At 43.4% G+C, this 25,226-nt stretch overlaps 1 protein-coding gene across 2 annotated transcripts in view; it reads left to right on the top strand.

Moving 5' to 3' along the window:
• The window catches only part of EVI5L (ecotropic viral integration site 5 like), a 1,467,274-nt gene that overhangs the window by 1,019,557 nt on the left and 422,491 nt on the right, over window positions 1-25,226 (top strand). For both annotated transcript variants that reach the window (XM_069231736.1, XM_069231735.1), the window contains exons 10-11: window positions 8,020-8,117; window positions 8,672-8,732. In XM_069231736.1, the coding sequence (XP_069087837.1) occupies window positions 8,020-8,117; window positions 8,672-8,732 (159 nt within the window). The remainder of the gene's footprint in view (window positions 1-8,019; window positions 8,118-8,671; window positions 8,733-25,226) is intronic.

Genomic DNA, 25,226 nt, shown 5'->3' with positions numbered 1-25,226 from the left:
CTCCTAGTATCTTATTCTCTGGGACGTCAGGGAACAGGAGTAACCAAGGCCACTATAGCCCGATGGGTTTCTTCAACAATCCAATTTTGTCACACCAAGGCAGGAAAACCCTTGACTAGGCGCCCGAGAGCCCACTCCACAAGAGCAGTCTCCACATCGGCTGCTTTGTTTCAAGGTATTGCCCTTGAAAAAATTTGCCAGGCTGCGACATGGAAAACTACGCATTCTTTTATGCAGCACTATTGTTTGGAGTCATCACAAAGAGCAGACTCTCTAGTAGGACAAGCTGTGCTACGCCATCTCTTTCATTAAGGTGAGACCTTTCCTTAGTTATAGTCATATGGTTTGAGATGCATATAACCATGTTTCTATTATGCTTCCATGTGAATATGTAAAGTGTATGTATGTACTTATGAATGTGTATACACCTACTTAAAGTATCTGTATTCCTTCGTAACTCACGGTCAGAAATGTATGAGTTTTCTATGACTGTTATTATTATTATTATTATGATTATTATTATTTATATTTGAGATAGAGGGTCTTCATGCTCGCACCCTGGATACAATGTTTATCAACCATACTGCTGTCTATTCAGATTCAAGCATGCGAATTTATAAAAGATCCAATACTGGATAAGAAAACAAGTTACTTACCTGTAACTACAGTTATCCAGTATTGGTATCTTTCATAAATTCACATGCGACCCACCCGCCTCCCCTTTGATGCTCGCATTTCCTCTCAGGTTTTAATTTTTCACTCTTGTGCTGGAAAATCTGAGGAAGAGAGCTTCTCTGGAGAAGGTTCTAGAGGGTGCTGGTGCCTGATTGGACAGCAGGCAGGTTTGGGTCCTTTCACAAAAGGACATGGATGGGCTATATGAGCAAGCTCTGGCTCCATTATAGCCTATGGCAAAAAAAAAAAAAAAAATGTATTTATTATTTATTGCTATTTTATGTACCGTGGGACTCCCACTTCGACGACGGGGATGATTCAAGCATGTGAATTTATGAAAGATACCAATACTGGATAACTGTAGTTATAGGTAAGTAACTTGTTTTCTTCCTTACCTCGATGACTGCTTAATAAAAGCACCTACGGCTCATCAGATGTCAAAGGGTACAGAAGCTTGCTTAGCTTGTTTTTACAAGAGGAGGTAGACAGACAATCGATCTGGATAGTAGGATCCTTTGATGATCTAGTTACGATCACCCTAGGTATGATGGAAGCATTAACTTGGTGGTCACAATCATCCACCCGTCAGAGGGCCTCACGCTCCTTTCCCAAATTCCCGACTTTTTTTTATAATCATGGATGCCTCCTTAGAGGGCTTGGGTGGTCATCTGCAGGACCTAAAGATTCCACAAAAATGGACTCCAACCCAAAAGAGCATGCACGTCAACCGCTTGGAGCTCAAGCCATTTTCCTCAGTTTCCAGACTTTTCTGCCAAGGATAGCAGGGTCCTCAGTGTTGATTCACATGGACAACAGCATGCATTAGCAAGCATTACCACCATGCACTATCAGAACAAGCCGGGGGTACCAGATCTCTTGCTCTTTCCAGGGAAACACAGCAAATCTAGAGCTAGCTAATAACGTATGGGATAACACTTAGGGCAGAACATGTTCCGGGGGCAAGCAATCTCTTAGCAGACACGCTAATCAGGACTTTGAACAGCTGTCACAAATGGGAGCTTGACCAGTCAGAGCTAAACAAGATCTTTTCTATCTGGGGCAAGCTGGCACTGTATCTCTTTGCAACAAGTGAGAACCACAACTGCCAATTTTACACAAGATGGCATCCTCATCCTTGGTTGTGGGGGAATGCCTTTTTAATCAGATGGTCATGATCTCTGCATACGTTTTTCTCCCTGATACCTCTGATACCAAAGGTTCTCAGTAAAATGAAAGCGTGGATGTCACATCATACTGATAGCCCCAGGTGGCCCAGACAACATTGGTTTACGGAGCTGCTCCTCTTCCTATCGGAATCCAACCACATTTATCTGAAGCCATCCAGGACACTCTTAACAATGAGCCAAGGCCAAGTCCTTCATCTTGACCCAACTTTTCTCACTTATGCGCTTGGCTCCTGAATTCCATAAATTTGAGGATCTAGATATTCCTCAAGACTGCAGGGACGTTCAGAGGCAAGAGTGGATGCCACTACAGCAGCATATAGGCTGAAATGGAAATGATTGAGCCTTTGGTGGCAGAAATCAAATGTACATCTTATGAAGGCATCACCTGAACAAATACTACCTTACCTTCTATCGCTAACACAGTCTGGATTAGTGCATGCGTCCATTAAAGTGCATTTCGCTGCCATATCATGATATAGATGCTCGTCAAACTCTATCTCTTTGTGATGAAACAGAGTTATTAAGCAATTTATGAAAGGATTGTTCAGGGTTTTCCCTCCTGTGAGAGCTCCTCTCCCTGAATGCCACCTAAACATAGTACTGTCGCAACTCATGAGGAGTCCATTTGAACAAATAGACAGAGCACTCCTCAAGCTTCTCTCATGGAAGTCTGCACTGCTGCTGGTGTTGACACCAACCAGAAGGATGAGCGGAATGCAGGCGTTTACAACTAAAGAACATTTCTTACCCTTTACAGACGATTCAGTAATTCTCAGAACCAATCCTAAGTTTATACCCAAGGTTCCTTCGGATTTTCACCTAAATAAACCCACAATACTACGAAGTTTCTTCCTAAATCTGCAGTCACCCTCAGAAAGCTCCTTGCATACAGCAGACATCAAGAGATGTCTGAATATCTACCTACATCGCACTAAGCAATTCAGGAGAGCAGACCAGCTGTTGGTTTCATGTTCCTCAAGACTGCAGGGACATTCAAAGGCAAGAGCGGATGCTACTTTAACAGCATATAGGCTGAAATGGAAATGATTCAGCCTTTGGTGGCAGAAATCACAAAAGCAACCATCGCTCGATGGATCTTAGATGCAATTGAATTCTGCCATTCAAAAGCTGGCAAACCACTGACCGCAAAAACCAGAGCACACTCGGCTATACCACTTTCTATTCAACTGCTTTGTTTGCTGGAGTATCTTTAGAAAAGATATGTCGTGCTGCGGCATGGAAGAATGCGCACACATTCATGCAGCATTATTGCCTGGAATTGGCGTAGTGCAGTGATGCAGCTGTTCGACAGGTGGTGCTTTGCCTTTTATTTGAATAAGGTGGGTCATTTGTTAGTTTGTTGAGTATATGTGTTTCTTTCGTATATATCTATATATATATACATATATATGTGTGTGTGTGTGTATATATATATATATATATATATATATATATATATATATATATATATATATATATACAGCTTATGATTATGATATATGATTATCCATATACATATCTGTTTCTCTAGTAAGTATTATACCCACCATCTGCTTTAATGCTTTTAACACAAAGTTTGTAAGTACTGTAAGTTCTTGTTATTCTGATTCAAGCCTGTGACTCTATGAAAGATCCAATACTGGAGAAGAAAATAAGATGCTTACCTGTAACTGTAGTTCTCCAGTAACAGTATCTTTCATAGATCCACATGCGACCCACCCTTCTCCCCTTAGAGGCTCACCTCTTTACTACGGGACTTATGTTCCAACTACTACTCGAAAACCTGAAGGACTCTGCCTCCATTTGGGAGTGTTCTAGAGGGTGCTGTTGCCTAATAAACTGAGTTTGGTTCATTTTAAAGGACATGGATAAGCCATTAGTGATTGTTCATTACTATTGTAGCCTATTGCAATGTGAAGGACTGCTTTGTTATGATACAGTGGGATTCGATGACTGGGAATTATTCAAGGCTGTGAATCTATGAAAGATACCAATACTGGAGAACTACAGGTAAGTATCTTATGTTTTTTCTTTTCACTGCTGATGTGTAGAATTAAGTTATTCAAGAAGTCAATCACCTTTGAGGAATGTTAGCTACTGGTGGTCTGTAGGTTGGAGAAAGGAGACTGAGAGAGAGAGAGAGAGCTTGTATGCTTCTATATGGTAGAGACTTCTAGCCGAAGATTCCTTACCTTATAATTATCCCCAAATGTCAGACTGGATCCGGAAAATGTTTGTGCCATACCCCTGCACATCAGTAGGTGGCATTGTTTGCCTCTGTGTGGCATTGTTGCGTCGTCAGCACCAAAATTGACATGCGCAATACCTATATACGTGCCACCTCAGTGTGCTGACTTCAGTTCTTTCCTTTCCACACCAGATAACACTAATGCTGCCTAAGGTACGCCTCAGTCACTTTTTGAATAACTTTTTCCAACTTTTTGTGGAACTTTTTTGAAATCTCTCATGCTGGGTTTGTATGCCACCTAAGAAAGCAGTTGTTTTCAAGTAGTGTGGGGCCTGTCAGAGGCAGATGTTGGTAACAGACCCCCACTGATTGGAGCGGGACCATGACTCGAAGGCTTGCGAGGACTGCCGCACCATGCTTCCCAAGGCACTAACGGAGAGCTCCCTCAAACTCCTTGCTGCACGAAGTCTATAGACTCTGCAACATTGGAAGTCCTGTTCATGCAGAAGGTTTCAAAACAATTTGTGGAGCCTGTCCCGTCAGTTGTCGCCGCACTCAAAATCATTAAGGAAGTCCAGTGAAGTCCGAGAAATCTTTGACTTCACTGTGTTCATTGAAATCTTCTGTCAAGACGTGGAAGCATCACACTCAAGGCCCTCCAACTCAGCGGACCCTAAACCCACGTCCTCTTCACATTTCCCTGATTTTCCTGAACCCAGAATGACCCCAGCCCAGCTGAACGAGTTTTGAGGCCATGTGCCTCATATTTGGACAGCTTGGCCCCTCTGAAACCCCTAGTGGATCCATGCCGATGGGTTCGCCCTCAGTGCTAGTCGGGCCTCATGGATCCCTTTCTGGATCCGGAGCAAAGCTGTTGGCAAGACCAGGATCATCTATGATACCTGCTATAGTGCTGACCCCCTAGGCAGCTTCGCTCCATCGTTATACCAAACGGAACCAGTTTGTCGATGCTGACTCCAGCACGAACCAAGCCCATGCTTCCCAGAGAGGAACCAGTGCCTTATTTACTTGATAGCCCTTGAGAGGGAGATGAATGGGAGGTGTCTATAGATCCTTATGGTTACCAGTTCCCTGAAGAAGAGCAGGAAAAGGATAACTGGTAAGAGGATTTGAAGGAAGTTAGTGGGTTAGACACCTGACCAATACTGGCCTGGTCTCGCCTCCTACCATGGCTAACGAGGAGGGGGCCTCTTTTGCTGTGGTGGTGTGTAGTCATCTGAGGTTTCAGACCTTTAGTTGCCCACCGTGGCAGTCAAGATGAACGTCTTGACAGAGATGCTTAAGCCAGGAGTCTGAAGTCACACCTCTTCCCACTCTCAGACACTCCTTTTCATTGCAGTTGTTCTGGGCACAGTACAGTTTCAGGCTTATCCTATCGAGCGGCAAGTCCTGGATATTTAGGCTATAATTCCACTGTTTTATCCTCTTCCCTGAATTTCGGTGAGACTGAGGTTCTTGGACACCATGGCCTCCTGCTTTTTAGTCATGTCCGATGGCATATGCAGGTTCTGCAGTGGGACCTGAAGTCACAGTGGGAACCGCATCAAGGAAATCTCTCTGACATGGTTCAGATCTCATAGCTGCAGTGGTGGCTAAGGAACTGTGATTGGGTCAACGGCAGACCCCTCTCATTTCTCCACCCAGAGTTGACTATAGTGACAGATGCATCACTTCTGGGCTGGTGCGCGACCACCTGGGAGAGGTGGAATGTAGAGATCTCTGGTAGAATCCAAGCTTCACATCAACCTGTTGGAGCTCTGGATGATTCACTTGGCATTGAAATCCTTTCTCCCTTCGATCAGCGAAGACTGGGGTAGGTGTTGACGGACAACATCACCACCATGTGATGATGCAAACAAAAACAGGGCGTGGTGGGGGCATTTTCCTGGTGAGGCAACAGCTGGCGGGCTCTCTGTGGCTGAGCTTGTCCACTCTGGCGTTCAGATGCCTAGCGTATCACAAAAGGCTTCTCCATCCCGAGGTGGTGCAAGTTTTCTTTCTGCAGTGGGAAGATCTGGTCACCACCTCCAAGAACGCAAAATATCAGCAGTTTCACATGCTTGAGTTTCTAGGGCAATTCTTGCTCAGAGACACTTTTCCTCTTGAGTCAAGCTCTGGCCTCCTATATGCCTTTCTGCCAGTACCACTCCTGCCCAGAGTTCTCAAGAAGATTGGGAACCACCAGGCCCAGGTCATTCATGTGGCTCCTGATTGGGCACGGAAAGTCTGGTATCCGGAGGTGTTGAGCATGACCATCGGCCATCCAGTCAGGCTGCCTCTTTGACATGAGCTCCTGTTGCAGTAACAAGATAAGTTATCCACCCAAACCTGTGCACTCTCCACCTTCATGCGTAGAGATTGAGCAGTGACAATGGACAGCTTTTGACCTTCCTCCCGAAGCCTGTGACGTTATTCTGGCAGCCTGGCCAACTAACTAACTAACACATAAGAGTACACCTGACATTAGTACAAGTTTGTGTTACGGTGTGGCTCCCACAGCATTGGCCCCTTTTCTGCATTCCTACCCCAAGTTCTATTCTTTGCAATATCTTTGTCTCACCTGGGCTCTGCTCTGGACACAGTTAAGGGCTCAGCCACTGGAATTATGCAGCTGGAGAGGGCTAAGTTATGTGGGAGGGTTGACTAAATTATGCTGCAAGAAAAGGCAAATTATGTAGCATATTGCAGCATATTTCTGATAGTATTATTTTGTCATTTTTTGACTTAACATTGTCTGGGCATAGGTTACACCTCATTAGTACCAGTATAACACCCAATCATAGCAAAAAGCATCAGAAAGATGAGCAGTCAACTTTTGCAAATGGCCTTCCACTGCGCAGGAAAATGTGCTGCTGCAATTTTAGTAACCTTTGAACCGTTTGAACTAGAAACTTTTTTTGGTATAATCCGCAGATTATGCAGCAGATGATGGATAATGTGGGAAATGCTGCAGATCCATATTAATTTGAAAAACGCCAAGACCGTACAATCACAAAAACGCAGTGGCCCTGGTTAAGGGTTACCTTTCTGGCATCTTGGCATTTTTGCAGCAGCCGGTCCAGCACTCTCTCTTTAAGTCACTCATTGTGGCTAGGTTTCTTAAAGGCCTGTAACATATGTTTCCCCCCAGACCATTCATAATGCCTCAGTGGGATCTCTGTTTGATTCTCACCTTTCTCATGTGTACACCATTTGAGCCTCTCCACAGCTGCCTGAGACTATTGACTTTAAAGACTGCTTTCTTAGTAGCCATAACATCGGCCAGGATGGTAAGCAAGTTACAGGCTCTCTCAGCACAACCTCCTTACATCGCTTTCTCTGCAGACAAGCTGCTCCTCAGGATAAGTGCCTCCTTCCTCCTGAAGGTTGTGACTCCATTTCATGAAGGCAAAAACATTACCCTGTCTTCTTTTTTTTGTTCCACCTCATCCCTCCAAGGAGAAGCAGAGACTCCATTGTCGGAATATCCGTCATGTTTGTGATGACGAAGTATTTCATCCCCTAAATTCTATAACAGGCCCTTAGTCCATTACATTGTCAGTGCTTATCAGGGCTCCGCGCTTCTGCCATGGAAAGTCACAAAAGTGACTGAAATCAGCACGCTGAGGTGGTGCCTGTTTAGGCACAACACTTCTGGTGCCGACAACACCATGTGGAGCTAAACAACGCAAACTACTAGCGGGCAGGGGTACTGCTCGTAATTTTGCCAGATCTGAGAATAATTCTAAAATAAGGAATCAGTGGCTAGATAGAGTCTCTACCAAATAAGGTATTAACAATGGTAGCTGACTTGTTCAATAGTGCAAAGACCCATTGAGCAATTATTCGTAAGATGACAAAGATTACTTCTGTACCTGGTCAAACGTGGCCTCTTCTTCCTATTGTACACTGCCCATTGTCATACCGTAGTGTTAGGCGATTCATTTGACATACATTTTCCATTCACAGTACTTCCAGAAGGTAATCCCTTACCAGTTTGAAAGCTGTCCCGACAAAATGATCCTGCGGGCATACCAGATCAAATACAACCCAAAGAAGATGAAGAGGTAACAAAACTTACTGAAAAGCGAGTGGTTGAGTTTCTTTCTGTAGTGAAGATGTACTCATCAAATATTCTTTCTGTTAGTTGGGTATATTTTATTGAAAACCTACTTCATCTTGCCAGAATTTGAAGAAGCCATTTAGTCACGGACCTCGCCAGATCACATTCCAATATAGCTAAATGCTAAGGTTTAGTCATTGGCCTTTAAGAAGTGATAGAGACCTTGTGAATTCTGTGAAGATATTTGTTTATTGTATTTGATATAACACCACATGCTGCTTCAGGAGGTTAAATGCTACAGGTTTAAGTAGTCGTCTAGAGACCCTTAGTATAACACCATTCTTCAAAGGGCTCAGCCCTTTACAATAAATAGGTAGGCAGGAATCCTCTTTGACAGTTACACTTACTCTGTCTTTAGTTTTTTTTTAATTATGGAAGTCCCAGTAAGGTAAATGAACTCCCATGAGCCAGTGGAACCTGTGACGTTTTTTCTTAAATGCACCCTTAGTCTATTTTGCAGACTCTGCATTTTCTGACTGCTGTATTGTTATGTTGAAGGCTGGAAAAGGAGTATGCTGCCATAAGAAGTAAAGAAATGGAGGAGCAGATAGAGATCAAAGTAAGTCATTTTCTCTGTACCTCTCCACTCAACCACATTGTGTGATGTATTTAAGAGGCAGTTTGCTCTTCTGCTGCAGTATTGTACTATTTAATTTTGTGTGGTGAAGTGGTAAAAACAAATCTAAGATGAACCATTATAAACAAAGTTAAAAGAACGAAGCGCACAAAACCGATGAAACATATGAAAAAAATACAATCCATAACAATTGTGTATCAAGAAAAGAGAAAAGAAAATCAGGGATAACAGTTATGAATGAAATAGACAACTCCGCAATATTGGCGATAATAGCAACACAGGCAAAACAAGCAATCTGAAAGCTGAGACAGGAGCCACAAACCTGAGCAGTAGATGGAAGAATACCCTTAGAAGGTATAAAGGAGTACCAGGAGTAAGAACAAGAAACAGAAACTAAAGTCATGTGACAGAACAGACATCCAAAAAGGAAATGTTTCTTGTAGTAACTGTTATGCGTGGTAGGGTCTTCCTTGATAGCCATAACCTTTAGAATAATTCCTTGCTGCATGTAGGGACCCTAGTACACAAATCTACATCCTTATAAATGAAGTGCTAAAAAACAGCTCAGCCATATTTATAGGGCACTGTTAGACCTGACAGCCTTAGGGTGGTCACCCTCAACTTTTTGCCTGTCTCCCTCCACTCTTTGAGACTGTTTTTCCTGGTTTTAGGACTCTGAGCACTTTACCACTGCTAACCAGTGCTAACGTGCATATGCCCTCTCCCTTAAATCATGGTAGGATTGGTTCATACCCAATTGGCATATTTGATCTACTGATAAGTCCCTAGTAAAGTGCACTACATGTTCCCAGGGCCTGTAGGTTGAATGCTACTAGTGGGCCTGTAGCACTGGTTGTGCCTCCCACATAATTAACCCCTTAACGATGTCTCAGGCCTGCCATTTCAAGGGCTGTGTGTGCAGTTCACTGCCACTTCGACTTGGCATTTAAAAGTACCTGCCAAGCCATAAACTACCCTTTTTCTACATATGTCACCCCTAAGGTAGGCCCTCGGTAACCCAGAGGGAAGGGTACTGTGTGGGTAAAAGGCAGGACATATATTTTGTGTTGTACATGTCCTGGGTAGTGGAAAACTCCTAAATTCATTTTCCACTGCTGTGAGGCCTGCTCCTTTCATAGACTAACATTAAGGCTACCCTCATAAACTGTTTGAGTAGTAGAGTCTGATTAGAAAGGGGTAAACCGGAGTATGGCCAGAATGGTAATACAAAATCCTGCTGACTGGTGAAGTTGGATTTTATATTACTATTTCAGAAAAGTCACTTTTAGAAAGTGAGCATTTCTCTGCACTTAAATGCTTCTGTGCCTTACAATCCACGTCTGGGCTGGTTGACAGGTCCCTTGTGCATTTCACCCAGACAGCCACAAACACAAGATGCTCAGTCAAATCTGCACACATCTGCAAACTGAATGGGTCGTCCTGGGTTGAAAGGGTGGAGGGCCTGACACTTACATTTCAAAGGACATTGCCCTGCCCTCACACAATGGACTGCCAAACCCCCTACTAGACCCTGGTAGACAGGATTGTACTGAAAGGGGACCTTGTGCACTTCTAAGCCACTCTTTGAAGTCTCCCCTACTCAAAGGCACATTTGGGTATATAAACTGGGTCCCTAATCCTACCAACTCAGACACTTCCTGGGAAAGAAACTCTGAACCAGAATCTGCATCCTGCCAAGAGAAGCTGCCTGACTGCCCAAAGGACTAACCTGGACTGCTGTGCTGTCCTGCTACCTTGCTGGCCTCCGGCCCTGCTGAGAAGTGCTATCCAAGGGCTTGGATTGAGCTTGTCTCCTGTTTGCTGAAGTCTCAGGGCTGAAAAGACTTCATCTCTGCAAAGAACTCCTTGTGCAACAGAAAATCGACACACAGCCTGCCAGCAACAATGCATGCCCTGCTTAGTGGGAAAAGAATGCCCGCACCGCCGAACCGGAATGACACAGCCCGGCTTCCTGAGTGGAGATCGACGCAGCGCCAACATTGCGCCCGGAACTTTGACTCACAGCCCACTGGATCAACACATCGCTGAGCCGGAACGACGCAGCCTGACTTCCTGCGAGAGGAGTCGACGCAACAACTGCCGCATGACAGAAGTTCCGACGCAACACCCACCGGTTCAATGCAGCACCTGTGACTTCGTCCTGCGCGCCCTGGATTTCCACGCATCGTCCCTGGGCATCAAAAGACCCTGCATCGCAAAGAGGATTCAAGCCTGCATGCCAGAATTCGACACCTACCTTTTTCAACGCATCTCCTCTTCTGCGGTCTTCGTGGGTGTAATTGTGACACAAACCAGGTACTTAGTGCTTGCAAGAGACCATTGTTGGTTTTAAGATCTGAAAACTCATCTTATCATTACAAAACTGACATTTCAACTTGTATTTATCAAATCTTGATTGTTTTCACCTTAATCTACTCGGATAAATATTCTATATTTTTCTAAACCTGTGTGGTGTATTTTTGTGGTGTTTGCATTGTGTTATTGCATGCTTTATTGCACAAATACTTTACACATTGCCTTCTCAGTTAAACCTGACTACTCAGTGCCAAGCTACCAGAGCTTGGGCACAGGATAATTTGGATTGTGTGTGACTTACCCTGATTAGAGTGAGGGTCCTTGCTTGGCCAACCAAAGACCCCATTTCTAACAGGCACCCTGCCAAAGCATATCATAGACCATTTTTCCTGTAATATCACTTTTCTAAAATAAAATACATTTCTCAAAACTAACTTAAAGCCCCCAAAGCCTACACTGCTGCCTAAATATCAACACATTGAGGGAAAAAGGAGGCCAGATAGGCTTAGAAAAGGAAGATTTAGGAAAACTCCTTTAAGAAACCGAGAGGCTTTCAGTGCCATCATGCAATGTACTGGCAATTGCTTGATAGAACTGGTTCTTTTTAAGAGATTTGTAAATTTGTACAGAGAGAAAAAGCTTCCTGGCCTCTATCTTGCATCATCACGTTAACATGTGGAAAGGAGTAGGCTGGTTTATAACTTATTTGAAGATTACTAAGATGCAGAAGCAGGTCTTCAAGTAACTAACCATTTCTTCTGCATCATAGAATCTTCTTTAATTGTCAAAAATGTTAGAATAGGCTAGCAAGCAAATCCGGAAATATTGTGGGTCTTGACTATAGAGTATATATAAAAAGTCTCCCAGTTTATTAAAGAGGACTCTAAAGATCTTCCGACAAAATCTTAAGGTTGGCTTGACCTACACTACAGTCCACTGTGTGAGGATCAAGACAATAGTTTTTTGTAAATGTTTCATGTAGCTACCTTACATAGATCCACTGACAGAATATTTCTTAAACAGGTTATAGGTGCAGCCTTTCCTCTTGTACAATGACCCTTGAGTTTCAGCAGTAGAGGTGTATTTGGCAATTGATAACACAAAGTAAAGCAAGCAGAAATCCACCTAGAAATTGATTGATTCAAGGTTGCTAAGCCTGTACGTATTGGGCCAAAATTACTGAAAAGCTGATCAGACTTTCTGATTGACCTTGTTTTTTAACAGATAGAAATGTAAAACACTCTTAAGCTCTTGTGAGTGGTGACAGCGTTCAGCTTGTGTCGCTGGCTTACTGAAAAATACTAGAAAGGGTAATTGTTTGATTAATATGAAACTCTGAAACCACCCTGGGTAAAAACAAACAGTGAGTTCTTATTACTGCCCTATTAGAAGAGAAACCGCCATCGGTTTGACACCTGAGAGAGCCTATCTTTCATTTACTGTGTGTGCACAAGTGAGCGCTTTAAGTTGTTAAGAGGGTGTCTTCTGCAATGAAGCTTTGTGGTGGAGTTCAAAGTTATGCTACAGATATATACAATATACTTTTGCAAAGAGTAAAACTCTACTGTTTGTTATGTAGGACAGTCACACTTTCCTTTTATCTAAAAAGACTGCCATAGCAGCATAGAGGCAGTTCAATATAATCCTCATTATTAGATGTATTTAGGCTCTTGTGAGACCCCTTAAAGTTGACACATGATAAAATTTGATAGGTCTACAAGTCAGCCCATTATTTAGATAGAACCTTTAAAAAGGACATCAGGACTCTAACAAGATAGTAGCAAAAAAAACTACAAAAAGTTATTCATAAGTATAACTATATAGTAGTTTTCACCATTGGATTTCTGTGACTTTAATAAAACTTTAAAAATCTCTGCAGATTTGTGGTATCCATAATACAGATCATTTTTATAATGTAATAATGTAAATGTGGCCATTGAAGCTACATGTACTGCTTTATGGCCCAAATCAAACAAACTGCAGTCAAAACTATACATGTGTCCAAAAGCATCCCTGTTGAATAATACATTTTAGAGTAAAAGCAAAAGCATGAAATAGTGTCCTAATACCTAACCATGCACAACAGTGCAAACTGACCCTGCTCTTTTAAGACCTTTGGAAGAGAGCACTGTCCCATCGTCATCAGCTGTGAGTCACATAGTTTGTATTTTTTTCCTTCTAGTGCAAAACATTGCAAACTCATTCAACCTTTTGTCACCGACTTTATTGAATGTCAGCGATGTTTTGTCATCCTTTTTTCCTGTTAAAGTTCTCTAAGAGTGTTTTCATCTCCTTTTTTCTCAGCCACCAGTCTTTTAATTCTTGAGAAGTGTCCAGCTAGTGACAGTATCCTGTCAAGGATAGATAACCATGACATCTATGTGGTTTGTCTTCCTGACTCTGACATCTCCAAAGGCTGACACATTCATAGGAAAATGTCATCCAGGAGGCTAAGGGCTAACTAAAGTGTACGTCTCATTGCAAAGAAAGAAGAGATTAGAAAAAGAGTCTTTTATGATTTCCCCCTCTCTGTCTTTCATTACACTCCTCATATTAATCGGTCAGCGTCAACAGGATCTTCATCGAGATGCTCAATGCTGAGGAATTCCAATGCTCCAGTGTTGAGGTTTAAGAGTAATGGTTAAATTCTAGGCACCGTGACAATGGGTTGTTGATGGGCCTTCACTCTCTCAGTCTTTCTCCCTGTTTGAAAAGCACATGTTCACCTCGCTCATGAAAATCCCACGAGGATTGTTCTACATCACCGTCACAGACTAACCTTCTGCAGATGACGCCTTCTACTGTGTGATGTTCTCCCATTGCCCACAAAAAAACTGAGGAGAATCTACACAAGAATCCTATGCATGATCTGTGCGGAGAAGCTTCGGGCTTGAGGAGGGAAGAAAGATTCAGCGATGTCTCATCTCACCTCAGCTTATAGACTGTAATTCTGATTTCTCCAGTATTGAATCTTTCACAGATTCACATGCTTGAATCTTCCCCGTCGTCAAGGTGGGGGGAGTCCCTCAGTAATTTTACCTAGTAGTATGAAGTCTTTCATCTACGTCTATTATCATTGCAAATCCCACTAGGATTAAGTAGCCATCCACACCATTTTGTACATGACCAAATTTCAGCCAGTCAGAGCAGAGCTTGCACCCTTCCCTCCTGTGCAGTGGCTTCACACCTCTGATTTCTTACCATATGTTGGGGAAGGGAGTGTCCCTGAGCTCTGTTCAGTTTTTTTTTCTTCCTCATCTCCCTCAGTGGAAACAGTGACCTATAGGTGAACTTTTTTCATACTACTCTATTTTTTGTCCTTGTATCGGACACATTCTTCTCACATGTCAGAGGGGTCAAAGAAAGGGTTATTTTGCCAATGTAAGACCCTCAGAAAGAGTGCTTATACTGCCTACACCCCCACCACAAGCCCAAGGACTGCAATCAATGCATAACATTTTCAGCCAAGACTCTTAAAGATCGGGAGGCAAGGCTCTTATTAGGGCTCCAAAAGAAGAAATCTTCAGAACTTCCAGACTCTGGAGTTGAAGAACCTCAAAAAAGAGTCAGATCTGACAAGGACAAGGCTGAACCATCCAAAAAGACTCTAAAAAAGATGGATAAACAGAAACTAGTAACAGTTAAAGTTACTTCTCTCAGGAGAAAAAGAGTCAAAAGGTGTCCGCTTCTGAGACATCAATGTCTTTTGAAAAAGCATTTGCCTCCACAGACCTCAGAACAACTCCCTCTGAAAAATCTATTGGGTCGAAACCATCAACGACTACATTGACACCGCATTTTCAGACAGTGAAGACAACACTGATAAAACAGAAATCCTGCTCAATATCTACGTCACCGTCGACGAAACAGTTTTGAGGCCAGAATTAACAGTCACCCAGTAAGGTTTATCTGTTGCCACCAATGCACCTTTTGAAATGGGGAACTCACAGAATGAGGATGGCAACAGTGGGTTTTTTGGAGATACCCCCAGCCCTGTCAACTACCTGTGAAATGTCAAGATTCAGATGACAATGAGGAGCAGGGATCACAATACATCCAAGGTGATTTCTTCTTTAAGGCTAGACAAGAAAGACAAAAGAATTATGAAGACTTCATGGAGTTTGGGGCTTATGATGATGCCTTTGAGGCACATTAAGCACAGGAACCAACAATGCAAATCCCCGTGGAGTTGTTGGCTGACCTTCACATGAGGTTGCAGGACTATCATAGAAGGTTTCCATTTAAGACAGCCACATCTTCAAAGCCAGAGATGGCAAGGTTGGCCCAAAAAGAACCTTGACCGCATCCATCAACTGCAAGGGCACAGCAGGTTGAGAAACCCCAACCAAAACTGTTGGAATCCGTAGCCATACACAATGACTTTATGTATCAAGGGGATGATGACAATGAGCCGGAAGAGGGGAAAATACCACAGGACCAGACAACTACTGTAGATGATGACTGGGATGACTATGTTACCCCCATGTCAGCACCACCAACACCTCCAGGTGCTAGTTTGCTACCTGACTATATTGTGGGTGTTCCATGCGCTTATTGAAAGAGTGGTGAAGCGTTCCGACCAACCAATTTTGATACATCAGCCCGAGTGCATCTTATACGGTTTTAAGGAATCAAACAAGAAATTACCACAATTTATACCAGTAGTTGACCATATCTGGGATGAAGGATTCAAGGCTATGAGACGCCCTCCCACAGTAGCTGCAGTGATACAGGGGCTGAACAAACAACAAAGAGCTCCAGAAATCTTGCCAGCCTGCCTGATAGGCCATCCTAAGCCTGATTCAATTGCGATCCAGGCTGCACAAAGAAGATCTAAAAATCCTACAGCACCATGTTCAACTTCCACTGACAAGGAGGGCAGGCATCTAGAAAATATTTGGAAAAGGTTCTCAGTCATGGCAGCGATCACAATAAGGGCGTCCAATGTCCTAGCCATACTTGGCAGGTACGATCGCATATGTAGTCGGATCTGGCTCATGTATTAGAGTCCCTTCCGGAAGAAAAGAAACAAGAAGCCAAAAAAAATTCTTCAGGAAGGGGAAAGAACATCATCATAGGTGATAGATGGGGCAAGGGATGTTGCCCTTGCAGGCTTTAGGCAGATGGCACAGGTAGAGGGCTTAAAATGACTGGGTTGGTTCAGAGCAACCTCTTTTCTACCGGAGGTACAGTCCAAATTTTGGAAATGCCTTATAATGGAAAGGCCATGTTTGATTGCAGAGCCTCATCAATATCTTTACCAATCAAAGCCGACTCAGAGACTGCTCATGCCTTAGGGATACCCCAACAAAACAGATTCTCGTAATTTCAAGGTGTTAGAGTAAGAGGACAGTACTCTTTTCCTGCTGGATACCAACCATCAGCAAGAGCAGGGCCATTGGTAGTAGTTTTCACAACAGTACAGACTTTCCCAGACCTCAGCTTACTCCAGACAGACAGGTAGATGAAGGGCTGCCGCTACAGCAGAAGGTCAAGAAACTTAAAGAAATAGTAACGAAAGAGTGACATGTCATCTCACTGGCATGCATTTCAGAGACGTTGTTACAAAAACTGGGCATCCATCTCCTCAGACAGGTGAGTTCTGGATATCATAAAGTATGGTCACACCCTAGAGTTTATCCAGAAACCTCCCTACCATCCCCCTGTCAGACAGACACATCAACACATTCGACAGTTAAAACAGGAAATTCAGTCGCTGAATTCCAAGAGAGCAATAGAAGACGTCACCTAAAAGAGCAGGCACACAGATTTCTACCACAACTTTTTTCTCCTTAGGAAAAAAAAATGGAAAATTGAGACAAGTGTTAGATCTCAGGATGCTCAACAAATATCTAAAAAAACAATCCTTTCAAATGATCATTTTGCGGGACATCATTTGTTTACTGAACAAGGGAGATCATATGACTTTGGACACATATTCCCATATTCCCATTCAAATGAGGCACAAAAAATATCTCATATTCAAGGTGGCTGGAGGTCACTACCAAGTCATCATCATCATCATCATTTAACTTTATTTCGGTAAGTAAAAACATACCTTAAAAGTACAATACACGTCCCAAAATTTTTTTAAGAGCAAGAGGACACTAGAGATAAAAACACAGTAAAAAAATAAATACGAAAGAATAGGAAACATTTAAAAATCAAGCAAAATGAACAGCAGAATAAACACCTCGTAATAATGAAAAAGTCCACTCAACAAAAAAACCAATTCCATAGATTAGTAAATAACTAATAATATAGTAGACCAGTATCTATATCCTATGAGATAGAAACTAAAATCATGCATTCAATTCAATAAATATACATAATAAATCTAGGAGTTGGCTCCCCAGTCCTGTTCCTTAAATTTACTAATCTCAACTGCCAGATTAATTCAAGAAATTTTACCACTGATAAAACTATCTGGATGGTTGAATCACATTTTAAAATTCTCTCAACATAAGAACAAAAGACAGGTTCAATAGATCAATAAATAGTCAATAATATGGTAAACCAATATCTATATCCTACAAGGTTAAAGACTGAAATCATGCATCCAAATTCAAAAAATACACATTAATAAAACTAAGAATTAACTACCCAGTCTTGTTCCTTAAAATTGCTAATCTCAACCGCCAGATTGATTCGAGAAAATTTGCCACTGATAAAACTATCTGGATGGATGAATCACATTTTAAAATTCTCTCAGCATGAAAACAAGATCTGACCCCTATTTGTTTACAAAGCGGGATGAGCCAAAAAGCTCTTTGTTTGTGATATGCATGACAATGGAAAAAAACATGTGAAACAGACTCTTCACTTTTACAACCCATCGGGCAGAATTTGGATCTATTGGTGGAACTGGACCATTTATACGTTAAGGAGCACAAAGGGAGAGACCCAATTCTGAACCTAATAAAAAGGGCACGAGTAAATGGAGATAACGCTGCGTCCATGTAAGGCTCAAATTCATAATGACATTTGACAGATAAAAAATTGTCAGACATAGACAGCGGAACAAAATTGGCCAATCTGGACATTATGCCAAAAAGCATCCTTTAGCAGCTGTGCAGCATTTTTAGGAATGGAAGCAGGATCCTGCCAATAGGACCCTAAGCCGAGCTGGGTGAAAGATCGTTCAACAAAAATACACCATTTAATTTTAATAGTAGAATCACGGCCCACCAAGTTAAGAAGCCCACAACGAATAGGAATTAGGGCATCTGTTGTCCATAACCGCATCCAAAACAGCAGAGGCCTTAGAGCAGCAATCTGCGAAATTGAGAAAAGGTTTAGGTCCATTCGGATGGGCAGAGAAGGAGTGCTAGAGGGAACCTTTAGCAGCATTTTTAGAAACTGATTTTCTGCCCTTGCCAAATTCGCCAAATTGCAGTGGCCCCAAAGTTCGGCGCCATATAGGGCGCCCCCCCTGGCTTGAGATTTATATATTTCGAGGGCAGGAGACATTGCAAATTTTGGGGATCTAGAGGCAAATCTTGCAATGCCGCCCGCCCTTTGCTTCAGGCACAATAGAGATTTTTGGCGATGAGCATGCCAGAGATGTGAGTCTTCCACTTTAATACCTAAATAATCAAAGGTGCCCACTCTTTCCAAGTGAACACCTTCTAAATATACAGGCCTCTTCATTTTGTGCCTGGTGTCCCCAAAGACCATATATTTAGTTTTTGCTGAATTAATTGACAACCCATGGTCGATGCAGAACTCCATAAATCTGGAGAGTAGTCTAGAAAGGCCTGTAGCAGTACGCAAAAGTAGCAGAGTGTCATCCGCAAACAGAAGACAAGGCAGCTTCTGCCCGCACAAGCTAGGGGCATCACTTTGACAATACGAAAGGTATGGCAAACAAGCATTAATAAACAAAAGGAACAGGGTGGGCGCCAAAACGCACCCCTGCCTCACGCCACGTGCTGTTGGAAAAGCTGGAGTCAGATCGCCAGTCACACCCCAGCGAACTTTGGCACAATTGTCAGAATAAAGATCCCTGATTATATTAATCATAGAACCCGGAACACCAGTAGTACTAAGAACCTCCCAGAGCTTGGCGCGCAGGACAAGGTCAAATGCAGATTTCAGATCAACAAAGGCCACAAATAAGTGGCCTTGATCTGCGTCTACGATCTTCCACTTGATGGTGGTAAATCGGAAGATCTGATCGATGGTACTGACCTTGTCCCTGAATCCCGCCTGAAGATGACTTAAGACCTGGTTTTTCGTTATCCACTGTTTTAATCTAGATAACAACTGGAATGAAAATATTTTCTGCAAGTTATCTAATAGACTAATAGGTCTATAGTTCCCTGGGGAGCTCTTGTCTCCTTTTTTATGAACGGGGACAATAATTGCCACTACCAAGTCAAAGTACTACCATTTGGGCTAAAATCTACCTCTTGAATTTTCACCAGATGCATGGCCCCAGTAGCAGCCTAGCTCAGACGGAGGGGACTCAAGTGTTTCTGTACGTAAATCAATGGTTGGTAAAAGCAGACTCATGCAGGACTGCAATGGATTCGACAAGGGCATGCCTGCAGCTATTCAAGAACTTGGGCCTTCACTTAAGGAGAAATCCAGTGTAAACCTGTGAACAACAATACAATTTCTGGTAGCCATCATTAATACAACCATCTGCAAGGTGTTTGCAACAGAGGAAAGATTGACAAAGATGATCAAGCTGGGATGGTGTAACCACATTATCAGTAATTGTGTGTCAGAGAGGCACAAAATAACTGAAATTACTCCAGTTAATCAGTATTGGATCTTTCATATATTTACATGCTTGAATCATTCCCTGTTGTCGAAGTGGGAGTCCCGCAGTACAATTGTAAAGCAGTATGAAAACTGTCATAGGCTATAAGTTTACTAGCCCATTTATGTCCTTTTTAAAAAAGGACCAAACTTGAACAATGACAAGCCATGTGCAGGTACCCTCTAGAACACTCCCAAGAGAGCCAGAATTCTTCAGCGTTTCACCGCACGTCGTGTGTGAAGGGAGTCTCCCTGAGCTCTGCTCAGTTCTTCTTCTTCTTCAAGAAGGTATTGAAAGCTTATTATTTCTACAATGTCTGACACTCAAGGCCTTGCCGTCCCGGCAAGACCTGTGGAAGGAAACATGTGGATCACCCTCATAAAAATTGCCTTTACTGCCTTTACCCCGAGCACAAGGCAAAAAAGTGCAAGATATGTCGCACTTTTTCCTCAAAAACATTGAAAGACAGGGAGGAGAGGCTACTCTTGTGGCTTCAAAAAGCCAAAGCCCAGAGCACATCTTCAGAAGAGGACCGTGATACCTCATCTAGATCTCACAAGAGGGCCAGGTCTCATGGAGGAACATCTGAGGAGGTCAGCAAATCCCTCAAAACTTTCCATCAGGCTAAGGACTTTAAGAAAAAGGAGAAGCAAAATCAAGTCTCCTCAGAGACAGCTTTATCTTTGCTCTCTACACCTTCCAACAGGGATAGAGATCTCCCTCATGCCTCTCCCTCAAACACAGCGACAGTGAGGCGTAAATTCTCCTTTAAGACTCCGTGGATGCCACCACCACTGTTGCATCAAGGTAGTTGTCACGGTCAACCGCGATGATTTTTGTCGTTGAGACCGTCGGCGGCAAAGACAATAATGACAGCTTCCATCGACGCTCCGATGTCGTCGACGAAAATTGTGGAGGTGACTAGGATCCCGTCGACGCTCCCACTGTTGACAACCTCATCGATGACCCTGTTGACGATGATTGTGTCGATGACATCAGCTATTATTCCGTCTGTGAGGGGTTTAACATCAGGACAGGATACTTACGTTGCTACACCTCAGTCGATGAGGATCAAGATTAGAAAATCTCCAAGACCTCGTTACGGCCTTTGGTTTTTTTGTCCAACTGTATATCGGCTCTAATTCCCAACCTTTTATTGGATATTGAAGATTCTGATGATGACAGCCCTTTTGGAACAGCTCACAGCGCATCTGTGCTTTATTGTAAATGCCAGGAAGAAAAGGATGACCATTATGAGGAAGGGCAGGATTATCAAGACTATTATCCTCCTCCTGCTCAAAGGCATTCTGAACACTTCAGATGTTACCCTGATTCTCCACATCGACAAGATGATATTTTAATGCTTAAGTCCTTGGTCCAGGGTCTTCAGGTTATGCATTCTGACTACAGGTAACGCTTTCCACAACCACCAGTAGAAGAACTAGTGGCACCGCCATAACCTATGTCTCCGATGACTCCAACAGTCATCCCTCCGCCCGCCACTTCCAGGATGATGCCTGCTTCCCATATAGCACCACCACTTACGGACGATCCATCGTCCTCTGACGTCAGAGAAGAGGGCAAGATTCCTGAGCCTCAGCCCCCACTTGATGACTGGGACAACTATATCATACCCACATCGTCTCCAAATCCCTAACAACCTGTTGATTCGCCTCCAGAGGACATCAGAGGTTTTCATAATTTAATGGAAAGAGCAACATCCATGTTCCACCTCCGTATAACGATTAGGCAGTCCGACTGATTTCTTTACGATTTCAAAGAACAAACAAGGAAGTGAGTCCGGGCTATACCCATCATCGATTACATCTGGCAAGAGAGTATCAAGATTATGAAGAATCCTGACTCAGTGGCGAATGTCTTTCCTTGTATTGATAAGAAGTACAGGGCCCCAAAGGAATCCTCCTTCTTGTCTGACAGGGCACCCCAAACCAGATGCCGTCATTTCGCAAATGGCCTAATGTAGATCAAAAAACCCGTTTGCTCCGATATCCATGCCAACAGACAGAGATGGGCGTCGTTTAGACAATATCGGCAAGGGGTTTTCTACCATGTTTGCCATTACTGTTCGGTGGCCAACACCTTGGCTATTCTAGGCCGCTAGGACTGGCAGACGAGCTCTGATATCGGCTCCATCATTGACTTCATCCCGGAAGATAAAACACCTGAAGCCAGGAAGATCTATGCAGGAAAGTGAGCACACCTCCTTGGAAATCATTGATTGTGGCATGAACATTACCTCCACAGGATTCCGTCAGCTGGCAAGTGCAGCTGTCTTATGATGCCAGGGATGGCTTAAGGCAACTTCCTTCAGACCTGAAATCCAATTTAAAATACTGGACATGGCGTGTGATGGAATCACTGTTCAGCAAGAACATTGATGGCACTCTTCTTGCCAATAAAATGGACACTGACAGCCAAATCCCTCAGAACCCTCCAGTTTAGGGAGCTGCCATTTCAGGGGGCGTGTGGGCATTGTTTCTCAACCTTCAGAGACGGATACCAATGCTCCCAGGAGCACCAGTCCTATCAGCCCCAGTACAGGTCGACATATCAACAGCAACCATACCGCCAACCATACACAGCAGGTTCCTCCAAACAAGGACCACGCAGAAAACCACTGCATCTAAGCCCGGGACACAGGTTGCAAGCAATTAGCTCATTCAGGTACCAGCTACACCACCTTCTCCTCACCCCATAGGTGCAAATAGCTCTAATCACCTCCATTTTGGAAGACCATCACATGAGACAAATGGGTGTTGGACCTAGTCACCTATGGATAAACCTTGGAGTTCACGGAAAGACCACCAAACACTCCACCAAAGGGATCGCACCCTCCTCGTCTTCACCTGTTAAGAAAGGAAGCCCTCATAGTGCTTGCCAAGGGAGCAATAAAGAGGGTTCCAGTTGCTCAAAATAAAAGAGGATTTTACTCCAGTTTTTTCCTCATATGCAAGAAATCAGGGGAATTGTGACCTGTCCTAGATCTCAGGAAGCTAAACAAATTCCTCTGCAAACAATTTGTTGGATGATTACTCTCTCTGACATCCTTCACCTACTGAACAGCAGGGACTACATGACATCTCTAGACCTGGAAGATGCATATTTCCATATCCCCATTCATCCCAAGCACCGCAAATATTTCCGATTCACCGCAGCTGGTACCCATTACCAATTCAGAGTTCTTCCATTTGGCCTCAAGTCAGCCCCTTGCATATTTACCAAGTGCTTGGCCCTGGTAGCAGCTGCCCTCAGAAATCCCCTACCTAGATGACTTCTTGTTAAAAGTTTAAACTCCAAAGCCAGCTGCCAGATCAAACTGGGTCTCACGCGAATCGGCAAAAGTACTCAACCACTCCCAGTCAAAAGATGACGTTTCTAGGAGCCTACCTAGATAAAATTCAGAACAAAGCCTTCCTCTCCCAGGAAAGACAAAGAAGGCTAGCAGATTTGTCTTACAGAATATCAAGAAAAAGGATGTTTCAGTGAGGCTGTTCAAGTCGCTCCTGGGAATGATCTCTTACACAATCAACCTAGTCCCATTGGCATGCTTCAAGATGAGACCATTGCAGGAAGAACTACAGCTCCAGTGGATCCAATCAGAAGGCTCCTTCGAGGACTTGAAATCCATAACCCCAAAGATGATAGACACAGTAACATGGTGGTCTCACAAACTTCATGTATCACAAGGCTTCACATTTCTGCCATTGGTACCAGATTTCGTCATCACCACGTATGCTTCAATGGACGGCTGAGGAGGCCACTTGCAGGATCCACAAATCGAAGGGAAGTAATCACCACATTAAAAGAATATACACCTCAACCGCCTGGAACTGAAAGCCGTCTTGCTCGCCCTGCAGGTCTTTCTCCCAAGAATAGCAGGATCCTTGGTGCTGGTCTGTATGGACAATACGACCAGCATCCAGCATGTATTATATCAACAAGCAAGGAGGAGCCAAGTCTCTAACACTCTCTCACAAAGTCCAAGAGATCTCACGTTGGCTCACAGCACACAAGATATCCCTGAAGGCCGAACATGTGTGCGGGCTACAGAGGACCCTAGCGGACACCCTCAGTAGGGCCAAAGACAGTTGCCACAAGTGGGAATGGACCAGCGACACCTAGACAAAATATTCACGCTGTAGGAGAAACCAGCACTGGATCTCTTCGCCACGGACAGCAATACCAAATGCCAGTTTTTCGCCAGTCAATAACCCCCCCTAGGGTCATGGAGGAATGCCCTTTCAATGCAATGGTCCGGAACTTATGCATATGCTTTTCCCTACTTTCCACTTATTCCCAAGTTTGCTCAGCAAGATGAAGGCGGAACGCTGTTGCCTCATTCTGTTCACTCCCAAGACGCCCAGGCAGCACTGGTACATGGAGCTCATCCTCCTGTCAGTGAGCAGTCCCATACGCCTTCCAAAAACGCGACAATGAGCCAAGGCCAAATATTACACCCGGAAGCAGCCTCTCTACATTTACACTGAGTTTTATGAGTTTCGAGACTTAAACATCACTCAAGAATGCAAAGCAAAAGTGGAATGAACGACCAATACCTACAGAATAAAATGTAAAAGATTCTGTTCCTGATGTTGACAAAATTATTTACACCCATTTCATACCTCTCCCGAACAGATATTGCCTTATCTTCTCTTGCTGGCCAAATCATGCTTCGCTGATTTATATGTCATTGTCCACCTGGCTGCAATTTCAAGGTACAGACGCTCAGCACAGACTAGCTCTCTGTTCAACAAGACTCATAAGCAATTTATGAAGGGGCTGTTCTGAGCTTTCCCACCGGTGCGAGCTCCTCCCCTGGATTGGTATCTCAACTTACTCTTCTCGCAGTTATTGAAGCCACCTTTCAAACTCATTCATAAGGCTGACCTAAACTTTCTCACATAGAAAGTCGCTCTACTACTTACTCTCACATCTACAAGAAGAGTTAGTGAGATACAGGCCTTAACTACACAGGAGCCTTTCCTACATTTCAGAGACAAGTTTGTACTTCTCAGAACAAACCCAAAATGTATTCTGACGGTTCCTTCTTAATTTCACCTCAATGAACTGGTCATTCTGCAAATGTTTTTCCCCCAATCCAGCCACACCAGCTGAAAGGACTCTCCATACGTTGGACATTAAACAGTGTCTCAAAATGTACCTTCACTGTACCAGACATATTTGCGGATCAACTGCTAGTTTCTTATGGACAAGGGCAACAAGGGACTGCACTGACGAAAGCAACAATAACTCAGTGGATTTCGGCAACAATTCAGTTTTGCCATTCCAAAGCAGGCAAACCCCTAACAAGAACAGCATCTACTTCAACTCCGCTGTTTGCAGGCATACCGCTGGAGCAGATATGCCATGCT

Source organism: Pleurodeles waltl, chromosome 4_2 (assembly GCF_031143425.1).
Source record: "Pleurodeles waltl isolate 20211129_DDA chromosome 4_2, aPleWal1.hap1.20221129, whole genome shotgun sequence".
Taxonomy (NCBI): Eukaryota; Metazoa; Chordata; class Amphibia; order Caudata; family Salamandridae; genus Pleurodeles; species Pleurodeles waltl.
The sequence above is the reverse complement of the archived record's forward strand: the minus strand, read 5'-3'. Positions and strand labels throughout refer to the sequence as shown.